This window comes from Aythya fuligula, chromosome 1, assembly GCF_009819795.1.
Source record: "Aythya fuligula isolate bAytFul2 chromosome 1, bAytFul2.pri, whole genome shotgun sequence".
Taxonomy (NCBI): domain Eukaryota; kingdom Metazoa; phylum Chordata; class Aves; order Anseriformes; family Anatidae; genus Aythya; species Aythya fuligula.
In genome coordinates, this window is record NC_045559.1 from 83,555,806 (window position 1) to 83,577,868 (window position 22,063).

The 22,063-nt window shown below is 36.7% G+C and overlaps 1 protein-coding gene across 1 annotated transcript in view; it reads left to right on the forward strand.

The window, feature by feature from the left end:
- The window catches only part of MAN1A2 (mannosidase alpha class 1A member 2), a 134,778-nt gene that overhangs the window by 79,721 nt on the left and 32,994 nt on the right, over window positions 1-22,063 (forward strand). The window contains exons 6-8 of the mRNA XM_032182618.1: window positions 8,981-9,075; window positions 12,558-12,681; window positions 13,116-13,209. Of these exons, the coding sequence (XP_032038509.1) occupies window positions 8,981-9,075; window positions 12,558-12,681; window positions 13,116-13,209 (313 nt within the window). The remainder of the gene's footprint in view (window positions 1-8,980; window positions 9,076-12,557; window positions 12,682-13,115; window positions 13,210-22,063) is intronic.

Below are 22,063 nucleotides of genomic sequence, written 5' to 3' on the forward strand. Positions count from 1 at the left end.
TGACCATGTAATTTTTTGTCAGAGCTTGGACCTAATGCATGCATATAACTGTGAATAACCTATGTCTGCAAATATATAAAAACATGCCAGTTCATCCATTTAAAAAAAAAAAAAAAAACAAACACAAAAACAACAAAATGCTATTTACTTGCTTTCAGGTGCAATGTAATGGACTGTATTTTGTATCTGACATAGTGTGAAGGATATGTTTTTGTAAATGTAAAAGCTATGTGTTTTTGGTTTTTTTTGAATATTTTGTTTCTAGAGTGTGATTTTTGCACTGTAATCTGTCACATCATACCAATGGGAGGAAGGAGTCTGTTTATAATGAGTGTACATAGTGTGAAACAATATGTAACTTCATCTATGTTTAACTTTTTTGTAAAGGCAAATACAGTCTAAGGAGGACTGAGTCATTTCTGGCAAAGTCTAAAGGGGAGATCAAGATTGATTTGAAATGGAAAGCTTGGCAGCACATTGAAGAGAAAGAGGAGACAGGAATAACAGAAAGTAGAAACTGATACAATGTAAGCACAGCTGAAGGACAAAAAAGATGACATAGCACAGAAAAGTATATGTGAAAATAAGATATTTGACGTGAGTGGAGAATGTATTAGGAACAAATGTTGCCAAAAATGCTATAGATTAATAATCAGAGGTGGTAGATAATTTTTATTGCATGAGAAAGACTCTTATAAAACTTGTAAATATAGTATAAATGGCTTAATTACTTGATTTCAGAACTGTTGTTAGGGTTCCTAATACATAGTTTCTTTCTAGAATCTACAGAGATACTGGATCATCAGTTGGGTTGGAACCCTTAGGAACATAGTACAGGCTTGGTATTAGCAAAATAACAAGGATCATTGATAAAAAACAAACTGAAAAACCTACCAAGATAAATTTCTACTGTTTACTTTGTCTGAGTGTGTTTAGCCAGGAAGATATGTTGAAAGGCAGATACGTTAGGGTCAATTCTAGGTCTGAAGAATCTGCTCTGGTGATGAGAAAGTGTTTTTCCCTATTAACCCAGGCTGTTCCTAGTACTCTTGTTTCTTGTAGCTAGACTCTTGTAATTCTCTTCATGGTCTCTTGTTATTGTCTTCTCTGCTTTGTCCTTCCTTCCATTCATATTCTGGCCTTCCTCCTGATGCCTTCTTCTTCATCCCTTCTGCTCCTGTTCATGCTCTTTTAATTTCTTCTGCCTGACACTTTGTGTGAGGTGGGAGACTGGAAGGCCTGCCTTTACCACTTTTGCTTCCCTGCTGGTAAAGCTCTATACTGATCTTCTGCCCCTTGATGACTGTTTTGTTTTGTTTCCTGTTGGCCATCCAGATATGTTTTATCTTCCTCATTCTGCTTTCTTTTTTTTTTTTTTTTTTTGTTTTAAGTCAATCCTTCTTGCTGCCTGCAACCAGTAGGAGAACACTTAAGCCAGATGCCAGAGATTGTGTGCTCTCACATCTGATTCCCAGTGCTACTCTGGCTCCCACAGCAAGAAGAAATCACGTGAATGGAGAGGCTCTTAAAAGCCCAGTTGTGTCTTTGGAGCATGCATAGGTGTGAGTGATTCTGTTTGGTATGTTGTACAAATGCAAGATTGTTGCTTCTAGAAGGTTACTGATCTAACAGGTTAATACAGCCTGTATATTTGAACTTACAGCAAAGAAATCGAATCTGAAAAGAAGGAAAAATAAAGCAAAAACAAAATGCCTGGACTCAAAGCAACTTTCTAATAAAAATAGAAGACAGAATTAATTCAAAACAGCCATGAATTTTGGCTCAGCTAGGCAGGATGAGAAACAGTATATTATCTCTTACTGGAATGATCAGATCTAGGAGCCGTTTATATGCCAGATTCTCATAGCACTTATTCTTAATTTTAAATGATTTGTGATGTTAGCTGACTGGTATGAAGTGTATCAGATTTGAAGGTCCTTTAAAAATGAAGAAAGTGTAACTTTTCTACTCATGAAACCAATGCCAAGGAAGTAAACGGAAATGATGCAGTTTAATTGGGGCACTATTAACCTGTGCCAGGTAATTTAAATGTGATTAGCTGGTTGTCCAGTGCATGCCAAACTTTTACGTTTAGGTCTTACAGAGCAAAGATTTCAAATATTTCTAGTAAGTTAATTATGCACAAGCTTTTTATGTAGATTTTTCAAAAATATCAGTAGTGTGAAACCAATGAATATTTCATTAGATCCTAAGATGCTATAGCCAACAGTAACTAGATTCTTCAAGTCTGTTGTCCAGGAAAGCAGCTTTGGAAAACTTTAGTAAAAGATAAAGATAGTATCACTTAAGAATTCTGTTTGCAAATCCTTCACTGCTGGTGGTAAAAAAAAAAAAACAAAAAACAAAACAAAACAAAAAAAAACCTCCATAATATTTATTATCATATATTAAAGAAGCAACATTTGAACATACAAACATGCTCCTTTGTAAAATATAAATAGGGAAAATTGTAGTCAGCCAGATAATCTGTTTATCTGGATTTAATTGATGCAGTTCAAATATTTTTCTTCATTTATTATTCTGCTCAATTTTAGACTGTAGCTGAATTACATGATCAAATAGGCATTTAAATGTTTTTCTGTGCAATTCTAACATAGGAACTACCAATAGGGTAGTTTTTCTAGGTTGTCTGTTCCATTCAGATCAGTTGATACAATGGGGTATTTTTTTGCCATATCTTTTACTGGTACTTTACCTTTGCCTGTGTTCAAAATCCCACAAAACATGACCTTTTATTTTTATCTCAAAAAAGTGTAGAGCCTCTAGGAAAGAAGAGATCTGGAGACTTGGGTTATGAATAGACCTGTACAGTCCTGCAGGCTTTTCTGGGCTTTTTGTTTTAGAAATGGAGTGCAGAGTGCAATTGCAGCTTTTTCCTTGAAGTCAGGATAATTCTAATACAACACGTTAAGAAATTTTTGCAAGCTAGATAGAAATATTAAGGGTAACTAGGCTTGCATAACCATAATTTTTAGAACAGAGGCAACTGTTCTGTCACCTGAGTTCATGCATCATCTGGAACTGGACAGCCTTTCTTACCTTCCTACCATTCTTTCTTTCAAATTGTTTACAAAAAGTATATCTTGCAGAGAGGTGTTCAGTATGACTTTGTTTTATAAAAATATTTGTCTTATGTGTAGTGTCACTGGCTAAACAAAATGTTGGCCTAGTCTACAAGTTTTGAAAATATAGCAGAAAATTCTCAGAAAATTCATTTTCAAAGGCACTTTTCCTTTAGTTAAAAAAAAAAAAAGCCAACAACAACAACAACAAAACAATTTTACTTTAGAGATTATCATTAAACAGAAGAGAGGGTCCTGGATTAGAATAGATGCAGGAAACAGCAGTTGCAATACATTCAGAAATGTTGACTTTGAGATTGGTGAATTACTAATGTGTTTTTTTCTTTTTATTTTTTTTTTTCTTGTTGTTTCTTTCTTTCTTTTTTAAAGATTAAACATTTCATAAAGTATCTCGTTTCCTGAAACCAGTAAATCAGCAAATCATGTAATATTTATGGGTGAAGTATTGTCTGCTCAGATGAGTTGTTCTTGAGATACCAGAATTCTCTTACACAAGAGGACTCTACATCAATAATTGCATAAACAGAAGTAATTAATCCCAGACTTCCATAAGGGTGAATTTTAGCAGTGTTCTAAAATTCTGAAGACTGTTGAGATTAAAAGACCCATACCAAATTCCATTGACTGTCTGTGTAAATTTTTGCATATAATTGCCTCATACCTTACAGAAGTGCAGTGATACTCTCTGCCTTGAGTTCAGGAAGGCTTTCAGCACCATATCACATAAGATCCTCACAGAGAAGCTGCTGAGGTATGGGCTAGATGAGCAGATAGTGGTATAGATTGAAAACTGGCTGAATGGTGAGGCCCAGAGAGTAGCGGTCAGTGGCACAAAGTAGTGAGAGGCCAGTAGCTATTGATGTACCCCAGGGGTTAGTACTGGGCCCAGTCCTGTTCAACATGTTTATTAATGATCTGGATCTGTTGAGCATACCATTGGCACATTCGCAGATTAAATTATAAGGAGTCACCAGAGGGTCACACTGCCGTCCAGAGAGACCTAGACAAGCTGGAGAAATGGGCTGACAGGATCCCCGTGCAGTTCAACAAAGAGAAGTGCAAAGTCCTGCACCGGGGAGGAGCAGCCACGTGCACCAGTACATATTGGGGGCTAGCTGTCTGGAAAGTAGATAGGCAGAAAAGGACTGAAGTGGTCATCAAATTGAAAATGAGACAGCAATGTGCCCTTACTGCAAAAAAGGCTAATGGTATCCTGGCTTCATTAGGTCAAGTACTGCCAGCAAGTCAAGGGGAGTGAGTGATCCTTCCTCTCTGCTCTGCTCGGCAACTGTGAGGACACACTTGGAGTACTGTATCCAGTCCCGGACTCCCAAGTTCAGGAGAGATGTGGACATACCAGAAAGGGCCATGAAGATGACTTAACAGACTGGAGGGTGTCTCTTATGAGGAAAGGCTGTGAAAGCTGGGACTGCTTAACCAGAAGGGAAAGCACAGGGGGAATCTTATAATAAAATATAAATATCTATGTATAAATTTGTGAAGGGAGGGTGCAAAGAAGACAGAGACAGTTGACATCATAGTCCAGATTTAAGCTGATTCTTGGTGAACTTTTTTTTTTTTTGACTCTTAGAATGCTGAGGTGGGTTTGGGCTTTTCACTTCTGTGTTATTTTTTTCTGTCATAGAGAAATTAAAATAAATTCAGAGACCATTCCTTTCTAGGACAAGTCTTCTCTTGTCTAAAGACTTTGTCTTTTAGAAGCACTGCATGTTGTTCGTCAAGTACTTGGTAATCATTACAGCTCACCAAGACACATATGGTAGTGTTTAATAGCATTGGCAAATATTTCTTTGTTAAACCTCTGCTATGACTCAATATACTTCCACTGCTGAAAAGTTGCAGTTGTATTGATGTAATTCTGCATCTTTTTACCACCAAAAATGTTGTAGTTTATAGCTGCCTTGCTAAATCTCACATCATCACAGATTTACTTTCTCCAGGACAAATTCTAGATGCGACAGACCTCTTCAATCATTACTCACAAAGTGCTTTTCCACTTTTTTTTTCATACTATGATAGCTGAAATGTTACCTCAACCTTTTTGTATCTCCCTCTTGTCACGAGACCTTTCTAATGAAATCCTTGGAATTTATGAGAAGCAAATACATTATAAAGAGGGACCTATTTCTTCGTAGCATGATATCCCTTCTTTCAGTGGGGAACTCTCTAGGAACATTGTAAAACTCTGGTGTTCCCAGTCTTATATAGGGGTGTTGTGTGTCTTTGGAACTTAAAGCTGTTCACCTGTCTTGCAGGCTTTTTATTCTAAGCCTTCATAGGCAATGAAACAAATATGCTTATTAAGGTAGCTATGTTTCTTTTTGCAATAATGCTACATATTTTGGTTTTCAGCAGTAAATCATACCACTAGTCCCTATCTCTGCTCATGCAGAAAGTCCTAACTGACGAGTTGAATTTTAAATGGGTGGTTATCCACAAAAGGACTGTAAATAGTTCAGTAATGCATATTGAATTCCAAAGGTAAAAAGATAACTACTTTAGATTGAGTCAAGATTTTAGACTGTGCCAAACAATATTCTCAGCGGTCTGAATCTATTGGTGTGAGATGCTCTGTTCATTATCTGCTTTCAGTATTTGAATAGGCCAGCCTTGACATCTTACTTCATGCTTCTGTTATTTTGTATTCTCCATGACCATGGAGAACACAGTTTATTTCATTTTTCCGTGTATTGGCATTGTATGGACTGAAAGGTTACTATCCTGTCTTCTCTTGAACATCTTTTCTGTAGGCTAAATAACCACAGTGCTTCTACTGTTTCTTAACAAGGTCTAATTTCAAGGCATCCATTCATTTGGGTTCTTCTCTGTTCTTCCTGCTTGTGTTGTTCTTGAAATGCAGTGCCTAACAATGGGGAACTGCCAAGGATGAAACAGAATCTATTAGTTCAACTTCTTCAAAACAAACAAACAAACAACTCATGCTTACTATATTATAAGTGATCATGCTGTCTGCTGTCATAGCATTATTTACAAGTTAGGGCCTCGTGCATTTACTGCTGCTGTTGTGGTACGTCTGAAATTTATTAGAAGGAGCTGTTTAAGTTAGATCAGCAGAATACTGTGGTCACATCTGCAGTCTCTCCTACAAATGACATTTCATCTACCACTGCTTGTTTTATTTCCCTCTTTTCTCTACCTTTCTACAAATGTGCTCTTCTAGTTACTTTGCTCTGATAAAAACCTAAGCAGCTTTCTCTCCAATCTTGGAGAGAAATGAGTATGCATAGATAAATGAGTATGCATAGATAGATGCAGTATCAAACATTAGGTTGTTTTGTTACCCAAAAACAACAGTGAGAAATTCATAGGACTCTGAGATGGTGGTGGGGTTGGAAGGTATGCTAATATGAAGTAATGGCCTATCTTCAGTTGCATATAAGTGTTTTATTTGATGAGAAGGGTAAGGATGGGCAGTTTCACCCTTTGGCACTAAATAGTAGTGCTCAGAGTCCTCAGTTCAACAGAGGTGTCAGGAATGTGCCTCTAATCACAGCAAGTTTTCACAGATGCTATTAATATCATTGTCTGAATTAACGGTCGCTACTTTCCACTGGCTTTCTGTTTTTTTTTTCACATGCTGAAATGACTGGCACAGTGGCTATATTGCTTTCCCTCCCCCTGTGTAGATTCATGTACATTTTGCTCAGCTTAGCCTGTGCTTTCTGCACTGTTACTAAAAAACCGCTTCCAATATATTATTTTTTCCTAAGTTATTGTAGTACATTTCATATTGACTAAAAGCTGGATAGTAGTACATAAATAGGTAGCCATTGGGAATATTCTTCTAGTGAGGAAGTTTCTAGGGATATTCTCCCACTGAATATTCTTGCCACAATTTTTCAGTAATTTTCAAATTGCAAACAAATGCAAACAAATAATTGTATGCGTAGAGTTTTCAAAAGGTGCAGGATCCAAAAGCTGAAGCTAATAAATTCATGTCAGAGACATCTTTCCAAACTATGTACCGTTTAAGTAGAACTTATAATTCTGTTCTGGAGGTGTGGAAATTGTTCTGCATTGTAGAGGTAACTCACTGCAGGTGGTGATAGCAGTTCTATCTGGTCTTGGCCCATCTATTAAAAATCTAAAATTTCAGCATGATTTTTTGACATACGTTCGTAGATGCAAAGCTGCTAATTTACCAATGCCAAGGCAGAGCTTTTAGTTTTCTTCAGGGTTTCTTTTTTTTTTTTTTTTTTTTTTTTTTTTTTTTTTTTTTTAATTACCATAGACTCCACCTGTATTATTCCTCTTACTTATACTATGCCTTCCTATTTTGACTTGGGCCTTTATTCAAAGTCAGAGTCTCTGAATTTTACCGTTAAATTTCAGCATGTTTTCTCACTGTCTTTTGTCAATATCATTGCTGAAAATCATTCAAGCCACGTTGCCTCCATTACTTCACACTTACATCAAATCCTATTTTGATGATTCCAGTATCCGCTTTTTCAGTTTAGACATACTTCGTCTTAGAATTCATTTAGAATACCTCTGTAGAAGTTTTTTCCTGGCTCATTGCTTTCAGATCCACCCCCATCTCTTCATACTCCACTGCATCAAATGCAATTAGATGTCATCTTTTAATATTCTTTTCTGTCTATTTCATGTCTTACTAGTCACCTTCTAAAATATTAAGATATTGATCTTTTCCCACCTTCATATGAAAAATGAGAATAGTCTTGATTGCTTATTTTTCAGATTCCCCAGGCAGCATCTTTTCTCTTTTCCTCCTCTAGACTTTAAAAAAGGAAGAAATCATTTTTATAAACATAACAGAGCTTTCTTGCAGTCCTTCTTAAAGCTTTTAATTCTCTTCATTACAGAATATTGGTCAGCTAGTTGATAATACTGTCTTTATAGTTTGTCCCTGTTGTATAAGTAATTGTAGAGCATGGTAGCTCTTTTTGTTAAATGTTTGTGCAGTGCCTCAGCAGATGAATAATGTTATCTCCTAATTAAGAAGATGCTTTTGCAGAAATATGGTGAATATTGACAATGAGTTAATTGATGTGTGTGCTAGCAACTAGCTACTAAGACCAATTTTATGTCATTGGCATCTGCCAAGTATGCCTTCTTGGAAAAGATGCTTCCTATAGGCTTAGCAGAAACTTTCTCCAAGTTACTAATTTAACTAATGAACATCAGGCTCTAAATAAAGATATTACAGGTTTATGTTCTGAAAGCACATTTTTTAGAGAAATGAAAAACAACAATGGAAATTAATTTTGTCCGGTCAGTAAATTGTATGACTAATCAAACTGGAGAGGAAATACTAAGCCTGTTATTTTTCTTCTGTATTATCAATGAAATAAAAGCTACAGGAAACTGCGCATATTTGGTTTTGCTTAGACAGTATTCATAAAAAGATAGGAAATCCGTCTACACTAAATATATTGTTAAAGAGATTGTAAGTTTGTAAAAGTTAAAACGCTTGTGTGTCAGGTGGAGGAATTGTCTTGCTTTTAGCTCCAAAATATAAAGTATGTTCTAAAGACTGCTGTACACAGTGTTTGAAACTCTTAATGTTGGTGGAAGGAGGTGGAGTGAGGATTGATATCCTTCTTTCATAGGAACCTTAGCAAAGTTGCTGGTGAGCATGGAGGCAAAGTCATTAACATAACGAGTTTTCTTTTCATTTCATTTTCTTTGTTCAAATCTTAATGATATTCATAAAGTGAACAAGTGAAAATAAATGAGAAGTTAATGCATTATCTTTTTTTGCAACATAAAGCTTTTCTTAGATGAAGTGGGTGGGGCAAGGAAATTTCAGTCCTTATAGTTCTTGGAGATAAATCAGAATTTGTAACTATTTCCACTTTATCCTACTATCTTAGGTTTTCAAGATCAAAGCAGTGCAGCTGGCAGGAAAACTTCTTCCAGCCTTCAACACGCCTACAGGTATACCATGGGCAATGGTGAATCTGAAAAGGTAACGAATTTTCTTTTGTGTTCTCTGTGTTTTTCCCCTTCCTCCAACTTAGAATTAGTAATGGCATATGTCAGTTCTTCTAAGTAGTGCAATTGTAGAAAATGATGACAAATTGGTATTTCTGGAACTTAAGAATAATGTTAATAGAGATCAGAGCATCCTACCTCATTAACTGCAATAATTTGTGACCATTAATTTTTTCCCTGATTCTGCAGTAAGAATTCAACATGTCATTAGAACATATTGAGTTTATTATGCCATATGTTGTCCTAGAACTTAATGATTAGTTGTTTAGTCATCACATTCCTATTAAAAAACAAAATTGTTTAGACGCCGTGGTTGAATTTACTGATTTTTATGGACTTTGTGAGCTGTATGTTACTATGAGAAATCTCAAAAAGTTTTAGGATGCTGAAGATACTCAATCATGATGATTCATTTTACAGTTTGGCTTAGGTATAAAGGCTAGTGTGCTGAAGTCCACTATGGTCAGTTGAGATGGATAGGCTCCTTTGATGGCTGTTCAGCTGAATACTGAACTTAGGTGGTCTGAATAGCCTTGTGGAAGAAAATTGCCTTGTCTAATTTATCTTGCATTGCTTGTTCAAATCTGGGTTTTCCCTCAAATTTTGAAAGCATTTTTTGACACAAGGCATTTTTTCTATTTTATCATTGTGGTGCCAAAATTTTCCTGTTAGTGCATTCACTGTCTCAGTCTCTTGGTAGCATACAGAGCCAGCTGGCATCACAGCAGAAAATACAGTGGCTGACATGCAAGGAAGCAGTGACAGTAGCATGTGTATGTGTGAATGCTTATCATGAGGCTAACACACACATAAAAGGCAAGGCCTGAAAGACAGATATGAAAAATTAGCAACTTGTGTTTTATTAGATTTTGTATTTTTCATGAAACACTTTATTTTCTCTCTCTATGAGAGTTGAGCCAAAAATAAATAAATAAAAAAAAAACCAACACAAACAACACAGTTTTTGTCTCTATACAGTCTGTGAACAGTGGTTACTGTATTTTTAAAGATGTTCTGTCTCAGGTAAAGCTACAATTGCTGTTCCATTACCAATGTTTTTCATTTACATTTTTCCTTTTTCTAATTGTTATTATTATTAATATAATATATATAATTAGAAAATTATATAAAATTATTAAATTTATTATTAAAATTATATAAAATACAATTTTATAATAATAATAATAACAATAATAACAATATTAAACAACCACTCTCAATTATATATGAAAAGGCCTGGTAGTCATGTGAAGTCACTGGTGACTGGAAAAAGGGAAACATCACTCCCGTTTTTAAAAAGGGTAGAAAGGAGGATCCGGGGAACTGCAGATTATTGAGCCTCACCTCTGTGCCTGGAAAGATCATGGAACAGATCCTCCTGGAAGCAATGGCAAGGCCCATGCAGGACCAGGAGGTGATCCGAGACAGCCAGGACGGCTTCACCAAGGGCAAATTGTGCCTCACCGGTCTGGTGGCCTTCTACTACACAGTAGCTGCATCAATTGACAAGGGAACACCGACCAGTGTCATCTACCCGGACTTCTGCAAGGTCCATTTGACATGGTCCCAGATGACATCCTGGTCTCCAAATTGGAGAGAGATGGATTTGAAGGGTGGACCATTCAGTGGATAAAGAATTGGCTTGAAGGCCACACCAAGAAAGTGGTGGTTACTGGCTCTACATCCAAGCAGAGGCCGGCGATGAGTGGTGTTCCCTAGGGCTCTGTCCTGGGACCAGTACTGCTTAATATCTTTATCAGTCACATAGATGATGGGATCAAGTGCTCCCTCAGCAAGTTTGCAGATGACACTAAGCTGAGTGGTGCAGTTGATACAACAGAAGGAAGGGATGCCATCCAAAGGGACCTGGACAAGCTTGAGAATTGGACCCATGTGAACCTAATGAGGTCCAGCAAGTATGAGTGCAGAGTGCTGCACGTAGGTTGGGGCAACCCCAGATATGAGTGCAGATTGGAAGAAGAACGCTTTGAGAGCAGCCCTGCAGAGAAAGACTTTGGAGTTCTAGTGGATGAAAAGTTTTATATGGGCCAGCAGTGCACTCTTGCAGCCCAGAAGGCCAACAGTATCCTGGGCTGCATCAACAGAGGAGTGGCCAGCAGGTCGAGGGAGGTGATTGTCCCCGTCTGCAAGGGAGGTGATTGTCCCCCTCTGCTCTGCCTTTGTGAGGCCCCACTTGGAGTGCTGTATCCAGATCTGGGGCCCCCAGCACAAGAAGGATCTGGATCTGTCAGAACAGGTCTGGAGCAACTCTCCTATGAAGAATGGCTGAGAGAGCTGGGGATGTTCAGCCTGAAGAAGAGAAGGCTGTGGGAAGACCTCATTGCAGCTTTTCAGTACTTGACGGGGACTTACGAAGAAGATGGAGAGCAACTTTTTGCTCAATCAGGACAAGGGGGGGATAGTTTTAAACTAAATTACGATGGACTTAGATTAGATACAAGGAAGAAATTCTTCACGCAGAGGGTGGTGAGGCACTGGACCAGGTTTCCCAGAGAAGTTGTGGAAGCTCATTCCTGGAGGTGTTCAAGACAAGTTGGACGAGGCCCTGGGCAACCTCATCTAGTGGGTGGCATCCTTCCCATGGCAGGGGAGTTGGAACTAGATGATCTTTAAGCCCCCTTTCAACCCAAGTCATTCTATTTTTCTATGATAAGTAAGAAGACATTCGTAATTGTAATTTTACTGGTAACTGAAATCTTGTATGAAAAAAAGTAGAAGGAATCTCCTGGAAAATATGGCTAACAATAAATTAAAGGACCTAGTCCTGCAAGCTGGTGAAAACTCACAGATTAAATTAAAACAGAGGTAATTTAGGAGTTAAGAATTAACACATGGTATCTCTTACAGTGCAAAAGATCTATGGCATGATAAATTCTGCTGGTTCCTTATGTGAATCTGAGAAATTCATAATATTCTGCCTACCGTAAACATACAATTTTCCTAGGTAGAGAGAAATAGGGCCCACTCCCATCTTGCTAAAGGGTCTAACGCTTACTTTAAGCACAGGTAAAGGGAAGACAGCAAATACCTGACAGAAGATGGAAGCTAATGCTGCCACACTTAGAAGTATACTTGTCTCATCTGATAATTGCTTTTGATTCTTGTTCTTAATAATATAGAATGAATAAAAAACAATTGAGAGATTGGATCCAGCGTTAAGACATTGAAATATACAATATCTTGATGCACAAAAATATAATCACGGGACTTTTTATCAATGACACTATGTTTTGTTTTGTTTTTTCTCTCCGACTTATACCACCAAATCACCAACCAGTCTACCAAACCACAACTCCAGTAATCTTGAATACAGATTAATATTTTGCTGTTACCTCTTTAATTTTCTGCAGTAGTTGTACTAGTACTGTGCACAGTAATTCTGATTTTTTTTGTCCTTTTTTTTCCTGATTTCTGCATGTATTTCTTGAAAATCAGTGGAGTGGGTCGAAACTGGGGCTGGGCTTCCGCAGGAAGCAGCATCCTTGCTGAGTTTGGTACTCTACATATGGAATTTGTCCACCTCAGCTATTTGACAGGGGACCCTGTGTATTACAACAAGGTAGGTCTCAAATTCATTTTTTTAAATCATATAATTGTCTTTTTTTTTACTGTTTCAGCATAAATTGCATTAAAGGAAAGTGCCTCCTGTATTGCATTTTGTAATGGATTATGTTCTATCTGCATTCTTGCTAGCAAGTAAAATCTTTTGTACATGTACATGTATTTCTATTACCAAATAGGTGACTTTTTAGAAATTTATGACAACGGAAGATTTTTTTTTTATTTGTTTCAACGTACATTTAAAAAACACATTTTAAAAAGATGTTTGTGTTTATGTGTCAAACCTTTAAAAAAACAAAACAGAAAGCCCTCAAGAAAGCTTCAGATTATGGATCAGATTATGAAAACTTCTGAAAAAAAATTTAGATTTATCAATATGCAGAGAGTTGGTGAAAGATGTTAGTGGTGAAACTGATTCTTGATTTAATTTAGGTCATGCACATTCGGAAGTTACTTCAAAAAATGGATCGTCCTAATGGACTTTATCCAAATTATTTGAATCCAAGAACAGGCCGATGGGGTCAGCGTAAGTATTCTTATTTTATTCGTTCATAATTAAAGCTCTACTTCTTTCTTTGATGCTAAGTTGGAGATCAGAAAATTTATTCTCAAGGGCATTAGCAGCACTGCTTGAAAATATGAAATGTAGAAGAATTGCTTAGACTTTAGATTTCCTGAAACCAATTTTTGCAAATCATTCTCTCAGAAATCATGCAACTCATTTTTATATGTTCTGACAGCAGCTTCCTACCAAATCCAGTGCATATCTTTTACTTCTGTCTGTCAGTAAAATCTTCGGTAATAAAGAATGAGACAGAAAAACAGTTCCTCATTTTGATTTTGTTCCTGTTTTTTTTTTTTTTTTATCTGTAGCCACCTGGTTAGTGGATTACTCTTTGCAGGTGTAGTGTAAGATACCGTTTATAGGTGACTAATTATGCATGTTTGTGCTGGTTATGTTTGAAGTCTTTCATCTGGTTAAATATACTTATTATATTTAATATAATACATATTTCACCTGGGGAAAGTATGTTTACATATATTTCTACATACATACATACTTTCACCTGGTATTAGGGACTGCAATTTTTAAGGATCATTGTTCTTCTTAGTGACATGTGAAATGACATAGAATCATAGAATACCCTGAGTTAGAAGGGATCCACAAGGATGATCAAGTCCAGCTCTTGGCTCCAAAAAGAACTACCTAAAAATCAAACCATATATTTGAAAGCATTGTCCAAATGCTACTTGAACATTGCTTCTAGCAGGCTTGGTGCCATTACCGTTGCCCTGGGGAACATACTGCAGTGACAGACCACCCTCAGTGAAGAACCTTTACCTAATATCCAACCTGAACCTTTTCTGATGCAGCTTAGGACCTGTTCCTTCAGGTCCTATTGCAAGTAACCAGCACCTGCCCTTTTCTTCTTGTTGTGAAGAAGCTACAGTGTCCTGAACATTTCTGTAGATCCTGCTGTTATCTATGTGTGTCTCATTAAAACAAAACAGAATAGCTTTGGGATGAAAACTTTTAAAATGTATTTGTTTTTGTGGACAGTCTATGTGGAGAGGGAAAACACGAAGACACATACACAACCCTGATTCCTTTTCTTGAAGTGGTTCTTCTAAGAAGCGTTGGATGTTTTAGTGCTTTCATAGTATAGATGATGAAGATAGTTCTTTTTCTTCAAGGCTTCTATTCCTTCATCTTTTATGAATGCAAGTTGATTTAGGAAAAACAAGAAAGATGGTCTATTTTTGTCCTGTTTGACATCACTAACAGGTTTTGGTGATTTCAGTGTTTGGCTGTAAATATCCAGCAGAACATGTTCTGGCTTACAAATTGAGAATTTGCTTCTGACTTTGAGTCTGGAACAGGAGGGAAATGAATACAGCTATCATTGCAGTGACTTTGAAAAGAGTTGTCTAATTAGATCTGTGAGACCAAAATTCTCTTCAAAGAGTGCAAGTGAATAGGGCCACCTTTTGAGATGGGTGCCTGGATTAATGAGATAAATCCTTTAGACAAATTTAGGCTTACAAATGCTTCTGAAAAAAGGGGGGGGGGAGGGTCTAGTAAATACAAACATTCATCTATAATTTATTAAAAAGTCAACTTGTTTGTTGTGAAATAATTTTTATATTGCTTTTTCTATTCCTAAACAATTGCTTTTACTGGTTTCAACAAAGGTAGTAAATTGTGGCATATTACTAGGATTCTACAGGGGCTTTTTATTGGTTTTAGTAATAATACTGTTACTATTAGCAACTCTGGAGAAGGAAATAATAAATAAACATACAGTGGAAGTTTTAACTTGACAAAGCTTGATGAAGCTCTAACATAACTTTTTAAATGAATTTTGAAAGATTATACATTTGAAAGTAGAATTTAGGATTGCAGATTATGACTTAAGGTTTTAGGATGAAAAGAACTACACCTTTATAGAGCACCTAATATTTTTGTGCTGCTTACTAACCACAAACTTACTTCCTGGAATTTGTTTTGGATTTTTCCCCGCTAGGCAAATAGGGCACCTAATGCTGATACAGAGCTTCTAGGAGTGTTTATAACATTTCATCAATGTAGCATTTATAAACTTACCTTGAAAAGGTTTGTGAAGACAAGAGAGCAAGAATCCATAATCCTATTTTTTTTTTTTTTTAACTTGCCACAAAACCAGATGGGACAATGAGAAACTGTCTTTGTTGTAGTCCAGAGAGATAAGTCATTAGTGAATTCATTTGCAGAAATTTAAGAACGTGACTTAGAGTAACAATGCATAAATGCTGAAACATTGGACTTAGGAACTGGAACAGCTGAGGCTGAGACAGATATTCCTTCCTTCTGATTCTCTTGCAGAGGCCATATCCTGCATCACAAAGTCAGTTAAGTAACGGTGATAACTCTCATGCACTAAATCTCACTTCTGTAGAGGACTCTTGTCAGAGTCCATGATATTGTTAATGACCTAGTCATATTGTTGGTTTTAAGGATGAAAAAAGCTTTTATATCTTCCTCAGAAGATAATCTCAAAGAATATTATGTTTTGCTTGTTATATACTTTAGTACTGGAAATACAGAGACAGTGGAAAGAGCACCAAAGCATAACTTTTCTTTCAGCATCTGGAAAAGAAGCCAAGCAGCCCTGTTTTTTTCTCTCTCTCTTTTTTTTTTTTTTTCCTGTAACCTTTAGTCTGATACAACTTTTATCTTGTACAAGCTACTGAAAATTTCAGTTCCTGAAAATTATTTCAGAACTCTATTGGCCTAGGTACATGTAACTCTTGGCTCTGACCTTTCTGTATTTCTTCGTTTTTTTTGATAGTTTGTTTGTTGTTTAGTTCTGCTTGTTGTTTTTTTTTGCTTTTTTTCTATTTTTTCCTTTTAACATTTTTTCTCCTCCTCAGGCTTGGCTCAGTTCTAGTTAAGTTTTCTGTTAATCTGTACAGTGTTCCAACTAAGTCAAAAGTGGTGTGAAATAAGTAAAATAAATCCATCAAATAGAATATTGAGGAAGTATGGGATTTTGCTGAAATGTAGCATCATTCTAGTGGTGGCTATGTTTTGAATTTCTATACCAGTCATGCTGATAGTGGATGTACTCTGGTGGTGAGTGCTTTTATTTGAAGTAACAAAAATACCTGTGGTGTGCCAGTTACTGCCAGTTGATTATCCAGAGATTATTAAACAAAATTATATGATGGAAGAATCTGTTTAGGTAACATTTTCTCATAGTTATATTTTGTCTTTACAACTAGCTCGTAAAATATTTGAAAAAATAAAAGTATATATGATTTGATTAGAAGCAATACTGAATAGATACACTTCTGTTGTATTTCTGTTTAATTCTGTTCTAGCAGGCTGATAGGTAAACTTTAATAATTAGAACCAATTCTTTTTGCAAGACAGATTTATGGAAAAAAGAGAAACCTCGAACATTTTCAGTAACCTTGGTGTGGCCCTGTAGGGTTTGGGCTGTATGTATCTCTACTTCCAACATGAATTTTGTGGAAAGAACAGTATTCTGATATCTTCTCAGAGGTATTTACACAAGCAGCCTAGCCTAATTTTAGGTTTTTAAAAACAACAACAAACAACAATAAAAAACCAACAAGGATTGCGTCTACTTTATTTGAGTTTCAGTCCCAAGTATTAAATTTTAGCATGGGTAACTAATGTGCCTTTGAAATGTCCCAGTCAGAAACCTTTATTTCCTTTTTCCTCTTTAGTCCAGAGAACTGGAGCTGTGCAGTAATGTATGATACCACATAAAAGCATGGTTTTAAGTCCCTTTCCGTTGCAGACAAAAGACATCTGCACATTTATATCTAAGATTTGTTTGAAGTAACTTCTCAGCACATGTAAAAACCTACTGCCTTTCTTCAGTATCTAAAAGATACATAATCCATCAGAAACTTGAATTAAGTGGATTTAATTCACAAATATTAAGTTTTTATCTCCATTGCTAGTGTAGGGAAATTAGAGTAATAAAATTCAGTGCAAGGTTGTATGGAAGGGCTATTTGTTTAGAAAATCATAAAGTGAGCTGATTTTTACCTGCACACTTTCACTGTCTTATAAATTTAATTCATTGTTACTGAAAGGTACCAAGATACGGCTGAGTTGTCTGGACTCAAAGGACGTCACTCTTCCTCACTTATCTAGTGTTTTTGAATGACTAGTGATGAGCTAGTTTTTGGGCAGATCTTTTGGGCCTAGGGATCAGCAATTGCTACAGGTTCTTGCTTTTCCTCAGAGACTTTCTGACTTATCCCTCCATAGATCTTGGCCTTGTCTCTTTTTCCTCATTTAAATGTGTTTAAAATGTATGTCCATGGTTTGCTTTCTTGTTGGAGCTAGGCGAAGGAGAGTGGTGCATGTGATGTGCTGCAACCTTGTCACAATCCTTCTAACATCAGGATGTGGGGTCTTCTGCTGATGAGTCATTGTGCTGTGGTTTGATTTATCAGAACGCAGGCTTTTTGGTCTTGATAAAAGCAGCACACTCCTCAATTTCATTGCTTGGGAATGGTGCTCTAGGGACAGTGTCCTGAGATAGGCCATCCTTTTAGCTCATTCTTCTAGTTGCTTCTTGTAGTGCTCATTTTCATTTGTACTTCCCTCATGCCAATGTGTTTTTTTTGCAAATACCTGAATATATATATTCAGTAAAGTAAGTTACCAGTCAATTATTAATTATTGTTTCACCAAGGGCATGATGATGGCTTCCAGGTTCTTAACAAGTTGGAAAGGTAAGTAGAGCCATATAGTGTCACATAAATCCAATCTATAGACATGTCTTTTTAATGTTTGTTTTTATTAATAAAAATTTCCATATGTATTTAATGCATTTTATGTTGCACTTGAAGAACAGCTCTGGTGACAGATTCCCTTCTTTTTTTTTTTTTCTGCCTACCTCATGCAGCAGCAGTCATCAGGGTCCAGAGCCCCTGCAGGCAGTTTTGCAGCAAGCACTGCCATTCCAACAATTGCTTTTTTTTTTTTTTTTTATGTTTTGTTTTGGTGTTTGTTTGTTTGTTTGTTTTTTTTTTCAATTTGAATGCCATAAAACCCAATTCTAAAAACTGCTGGGTGAATGGCTTTCTAGTCGTTGCTTCATCTCTGCTTTACAGTGGAACTGCTTTGAAAGGTAGCAGAGTGCTGTGTAGCAGGAGTTCACTATATCTAGGAGGAGGAAAAAAATGTCATGTGTAGGCTAAATATTTGCGTATAAGCTTATAACATGCAGGTATTACTACAGCATGAGTGGCATGACAGACAGCTTTTAATGGGTTCAGCTCAGGATTTGTCATCTCACAGGGGTTTTTGCTAGAAAACAAAGCTGTAATGCCCACAGGAATGTTGACAGATTCGATTTTTAATTATGGACTAATGTGATGGTCCAGTGGAAGCAAGTGATTTACACTACTTCTGTCTTGGAGTTCCAGTTTCTGTAAAACTTGAAATAAAAATAGCTGGCAAGAAGTATGTTTTAACTTCTCATGTTAATGTGCAGTTAACTTTGTTAGCTTTACTTTTCACTTGGTGAGCAATTTGTTTGGTGTAAGCATCAGAACATCATACAGTGAATTTGGATTATTTTCAATGAAAATGACAGTATTTTCTCAAGAAGCCTGCTATGCAGATATAATGCCTAAAATTTTCATTAAATATAAGAGATTTCAGAATTATGGAAATTACTTTGTAGTGAAGAACTTTTCTCCTAAAATGAAAATGTTGAGAAAATTTAATTCTAATATACATTTGCAAGCAAGTTAGATGTGAATACCAAATAAAACAGCAATAACAACGATATTGCCACTCTGCGTGTTATTGCCAAGTTAGGAAATGCTATTTGTATTTGCACATTTCAGTAAATTGGGCATTCTTTCTTTCTACTTTTCAATACGGAGAATAAAATATTGCATTTCATCTACTTCCAAAATCTCTAGCAAAGATGTTACTGAAGGGGAACTCAAATCACTCTGGATTCATATCTCAGTTCCTAGAACCGGTCTGTCTATAGAGTTACCTGCATTTATTATTTAAGAAAGTAGTGTCAGTTTAACTAAAGATGTTTTTTAGACTATATATGGTTTCTCTGTGCATGCAAGTAACAAAAATACTTATTCTATGTTAGCCTTCTGTGTTTATTCACCTTAATGACATATGAGTACAAGTTACTGTAAAGTAAGCTGGTGTGTACATTTACACACTGAACTCTGCTATTAGGAATGTAATGGCAGGTTCTGAAATTACCAGCACTGATACGATGAATAGTCAGGTTGTGGTCTGTTTTGCAGTGCTTTTTTCATGTATCATTACCTAAGACAAGCCCTTTTAGACAAATCTACAAGTGGACCAAGTTAAAAATCTGATGAGGGGCACTCTGGCAGCTGGTTTACTAGGACTGCTAACAGAGTGGTATCAGACCACGTATGTTTATTTAATATTCTAAATTTAAATACCTTGTGTCCTATACAAAGTGATGTCTATCCTGTAAAGACAAGTAAGAGGATTCACATAGGTATATAACCCACCTTGTTACACATGCTGCTTTAGCACCTTCTGGTGATTTTCTCACTTCCTTGCTGTTCTCTGCAGCTGTAGTGCAGAATAAGTTGAGGCTTACCCAATGTGTCTGACTGGGAAAAATTTATATCTGTTTCCCAGTTGCTTTTGCTGTAGACTGTCCCTTAAATAAACCAAAACAAATGTCTTTGTGGATGTGCATATTTCAATTTAAGTAGTGGTCTTTCATTTGCAAAATAAATGCTTAAAGTAAACCAAAACAAGCAGTTTTAGTATTTAACTTTATTTAGAGAAGGCTTCCATGGATTTAATTGAATTGGATTAGATTTACATTTTCTTTAAAACAGTGCATTTTTCACATGTAGGAAAAGTCATAAAAACGATTTTAAATTACCTTCATTAAATCAGTGCAAATAGTGGGCCCTAAATTTTTATGCCTGCTTGTACAGATGGATTTAGACTAATGCTCTTGAGCTGAGCTAGGTAATTAATTGAACTGCTTCATTTAAACTCTTGCAGGTAATAGACAAACCAAGAATAATACACCCAATCTATTTTCATTTGTGATATGAAATTGTGTCAAATATATGGCACCATCTGTCTATATTTTTTGTCAGTATTTAAAAGAAAAATTAAAAAAAAATCTGAAATAAACATTTATAATACACTTTACTATAGATGTTAAGAAAGTCACTGCATCTAGCAGAATCTCAGACCTGTAGATTGCTCCTTTGTAGCTGTTGATACCCTGCCCAGTGCATTTTGAGACCCAGGAGATGTCTCTGTCTCAGTCCAGTGGATGTGACTGCTGCTGTTACAACGTGCATATTGGCCCAGCAGTGAGGCTGAGCATGTATCCTAGAGAGGTGCACACAATCTAAGAGGACACTAACATGGCCACCCACATGGACTACCACTGGCAGAACATGGCCTTTGTAGCATCCACATGTAATACATAAAAGATGAGTACTGGTAGCCAGGTCTTGTTCATCCTCCTCATGTTTGTGGCCAAATAGGTGTAGGCACTTACACTCTCTTCACCCAAGCAACCATCACGCTCAGGAACCTTTAAAATATTCACATACTTAATTACCTGCTACCTGTGCTTGGACCCTGGGCCCCTTATCCAGGCATCAGCTTACTTGTAGACCTTGGGTCTTTCCAGATGCAGGTCTCCTACTCACCATCCTGTCCACCTTGAGGTTTGCTAATGAATTCCATGTACAGACATGCATTCTGAATCAGGTTAACTGGGAAAAATAAACACAGGTAGGTCTTCCCCTTTGTTGACACATAAACCTAGGGACCTGTGACATTCTTTTTTCTCCACTTGCTGCAACCTGCTTCTCTGGTTGCTGTCACTCTGACCTTGCAACATGCATCCCACTCTCTCCAGTTACTGTCAACGGACCTCTGTTGCATGCCGGTCTCCCCAGTTGCTGGCACATAGACTTGCAGGCTCTGTGGCCCATGGCTTCTCCAGTTGCTGATGTTTACACCGTGCAGCACTCACACATGGGATAATGAGTGAAAGTAGACACAAAAAATGGTTAAAAAAGGATTTAATAAAAAGAGAGTTACAGACAGTTGAGTGGGTGCAGGGCTCAGGAAGGCAAGCATGTTAATAGGCGGCCGGCCTGTTTACATGCAGCCAGGCCCTTTTAACCCACCTGATCTTCATTTTTTCCTTACTTATTCCTCCCCAGTCCACCCTGATTTTTTCCTTTTTCTGACTTTGGCCCTTCCCCTAAAATCCGGTTGTAAGTTTTACATAAAGTCAGAAGTCCCTTCAGCTGTCCCTTAGATATATTTTTCACAGTCATAGAGTTTCCCTCAAATATCTCATAATATTCATGGTTATTGTGTTTCCCCGTTCTCATCAGCGATGACATTGAGGTTGACTCACTAGGGTTGTATGAGCAGTATGACCATCAGTCAGGAACTGAAGAGTTCTGGTCTTTGTTATTGTCTGTTGCCACCAGCTTGTTAATGTCTGTGTGTTTAATTAATCAATTTCCTTGTTTGATACTTCTTTCATACAGAATACTCCTTAAACAGATAACTTGACAAAGAAGATGCTTTCACATTGTGCTTAACCCCACATGTCAGAATAGAGAAGGATTAATTAAATTAATGATATGTCTTGGCAGGGTGAGCTCTATTTAAAATATGAGTGGCTCTCTTGAGTGCAAACTTTAAAAGGTGCTGCAGAGATTGAAAAGTAAGTCATTGCCTGGGTTTCTATTATCTGGACTGTTTCTGTCAGTATTTACATCTACTTTTGCAAGGTAAAAGCCCTGCTAATTGCGAGGTGAAATGAATAATACTGAAGAATGAAGTAGTC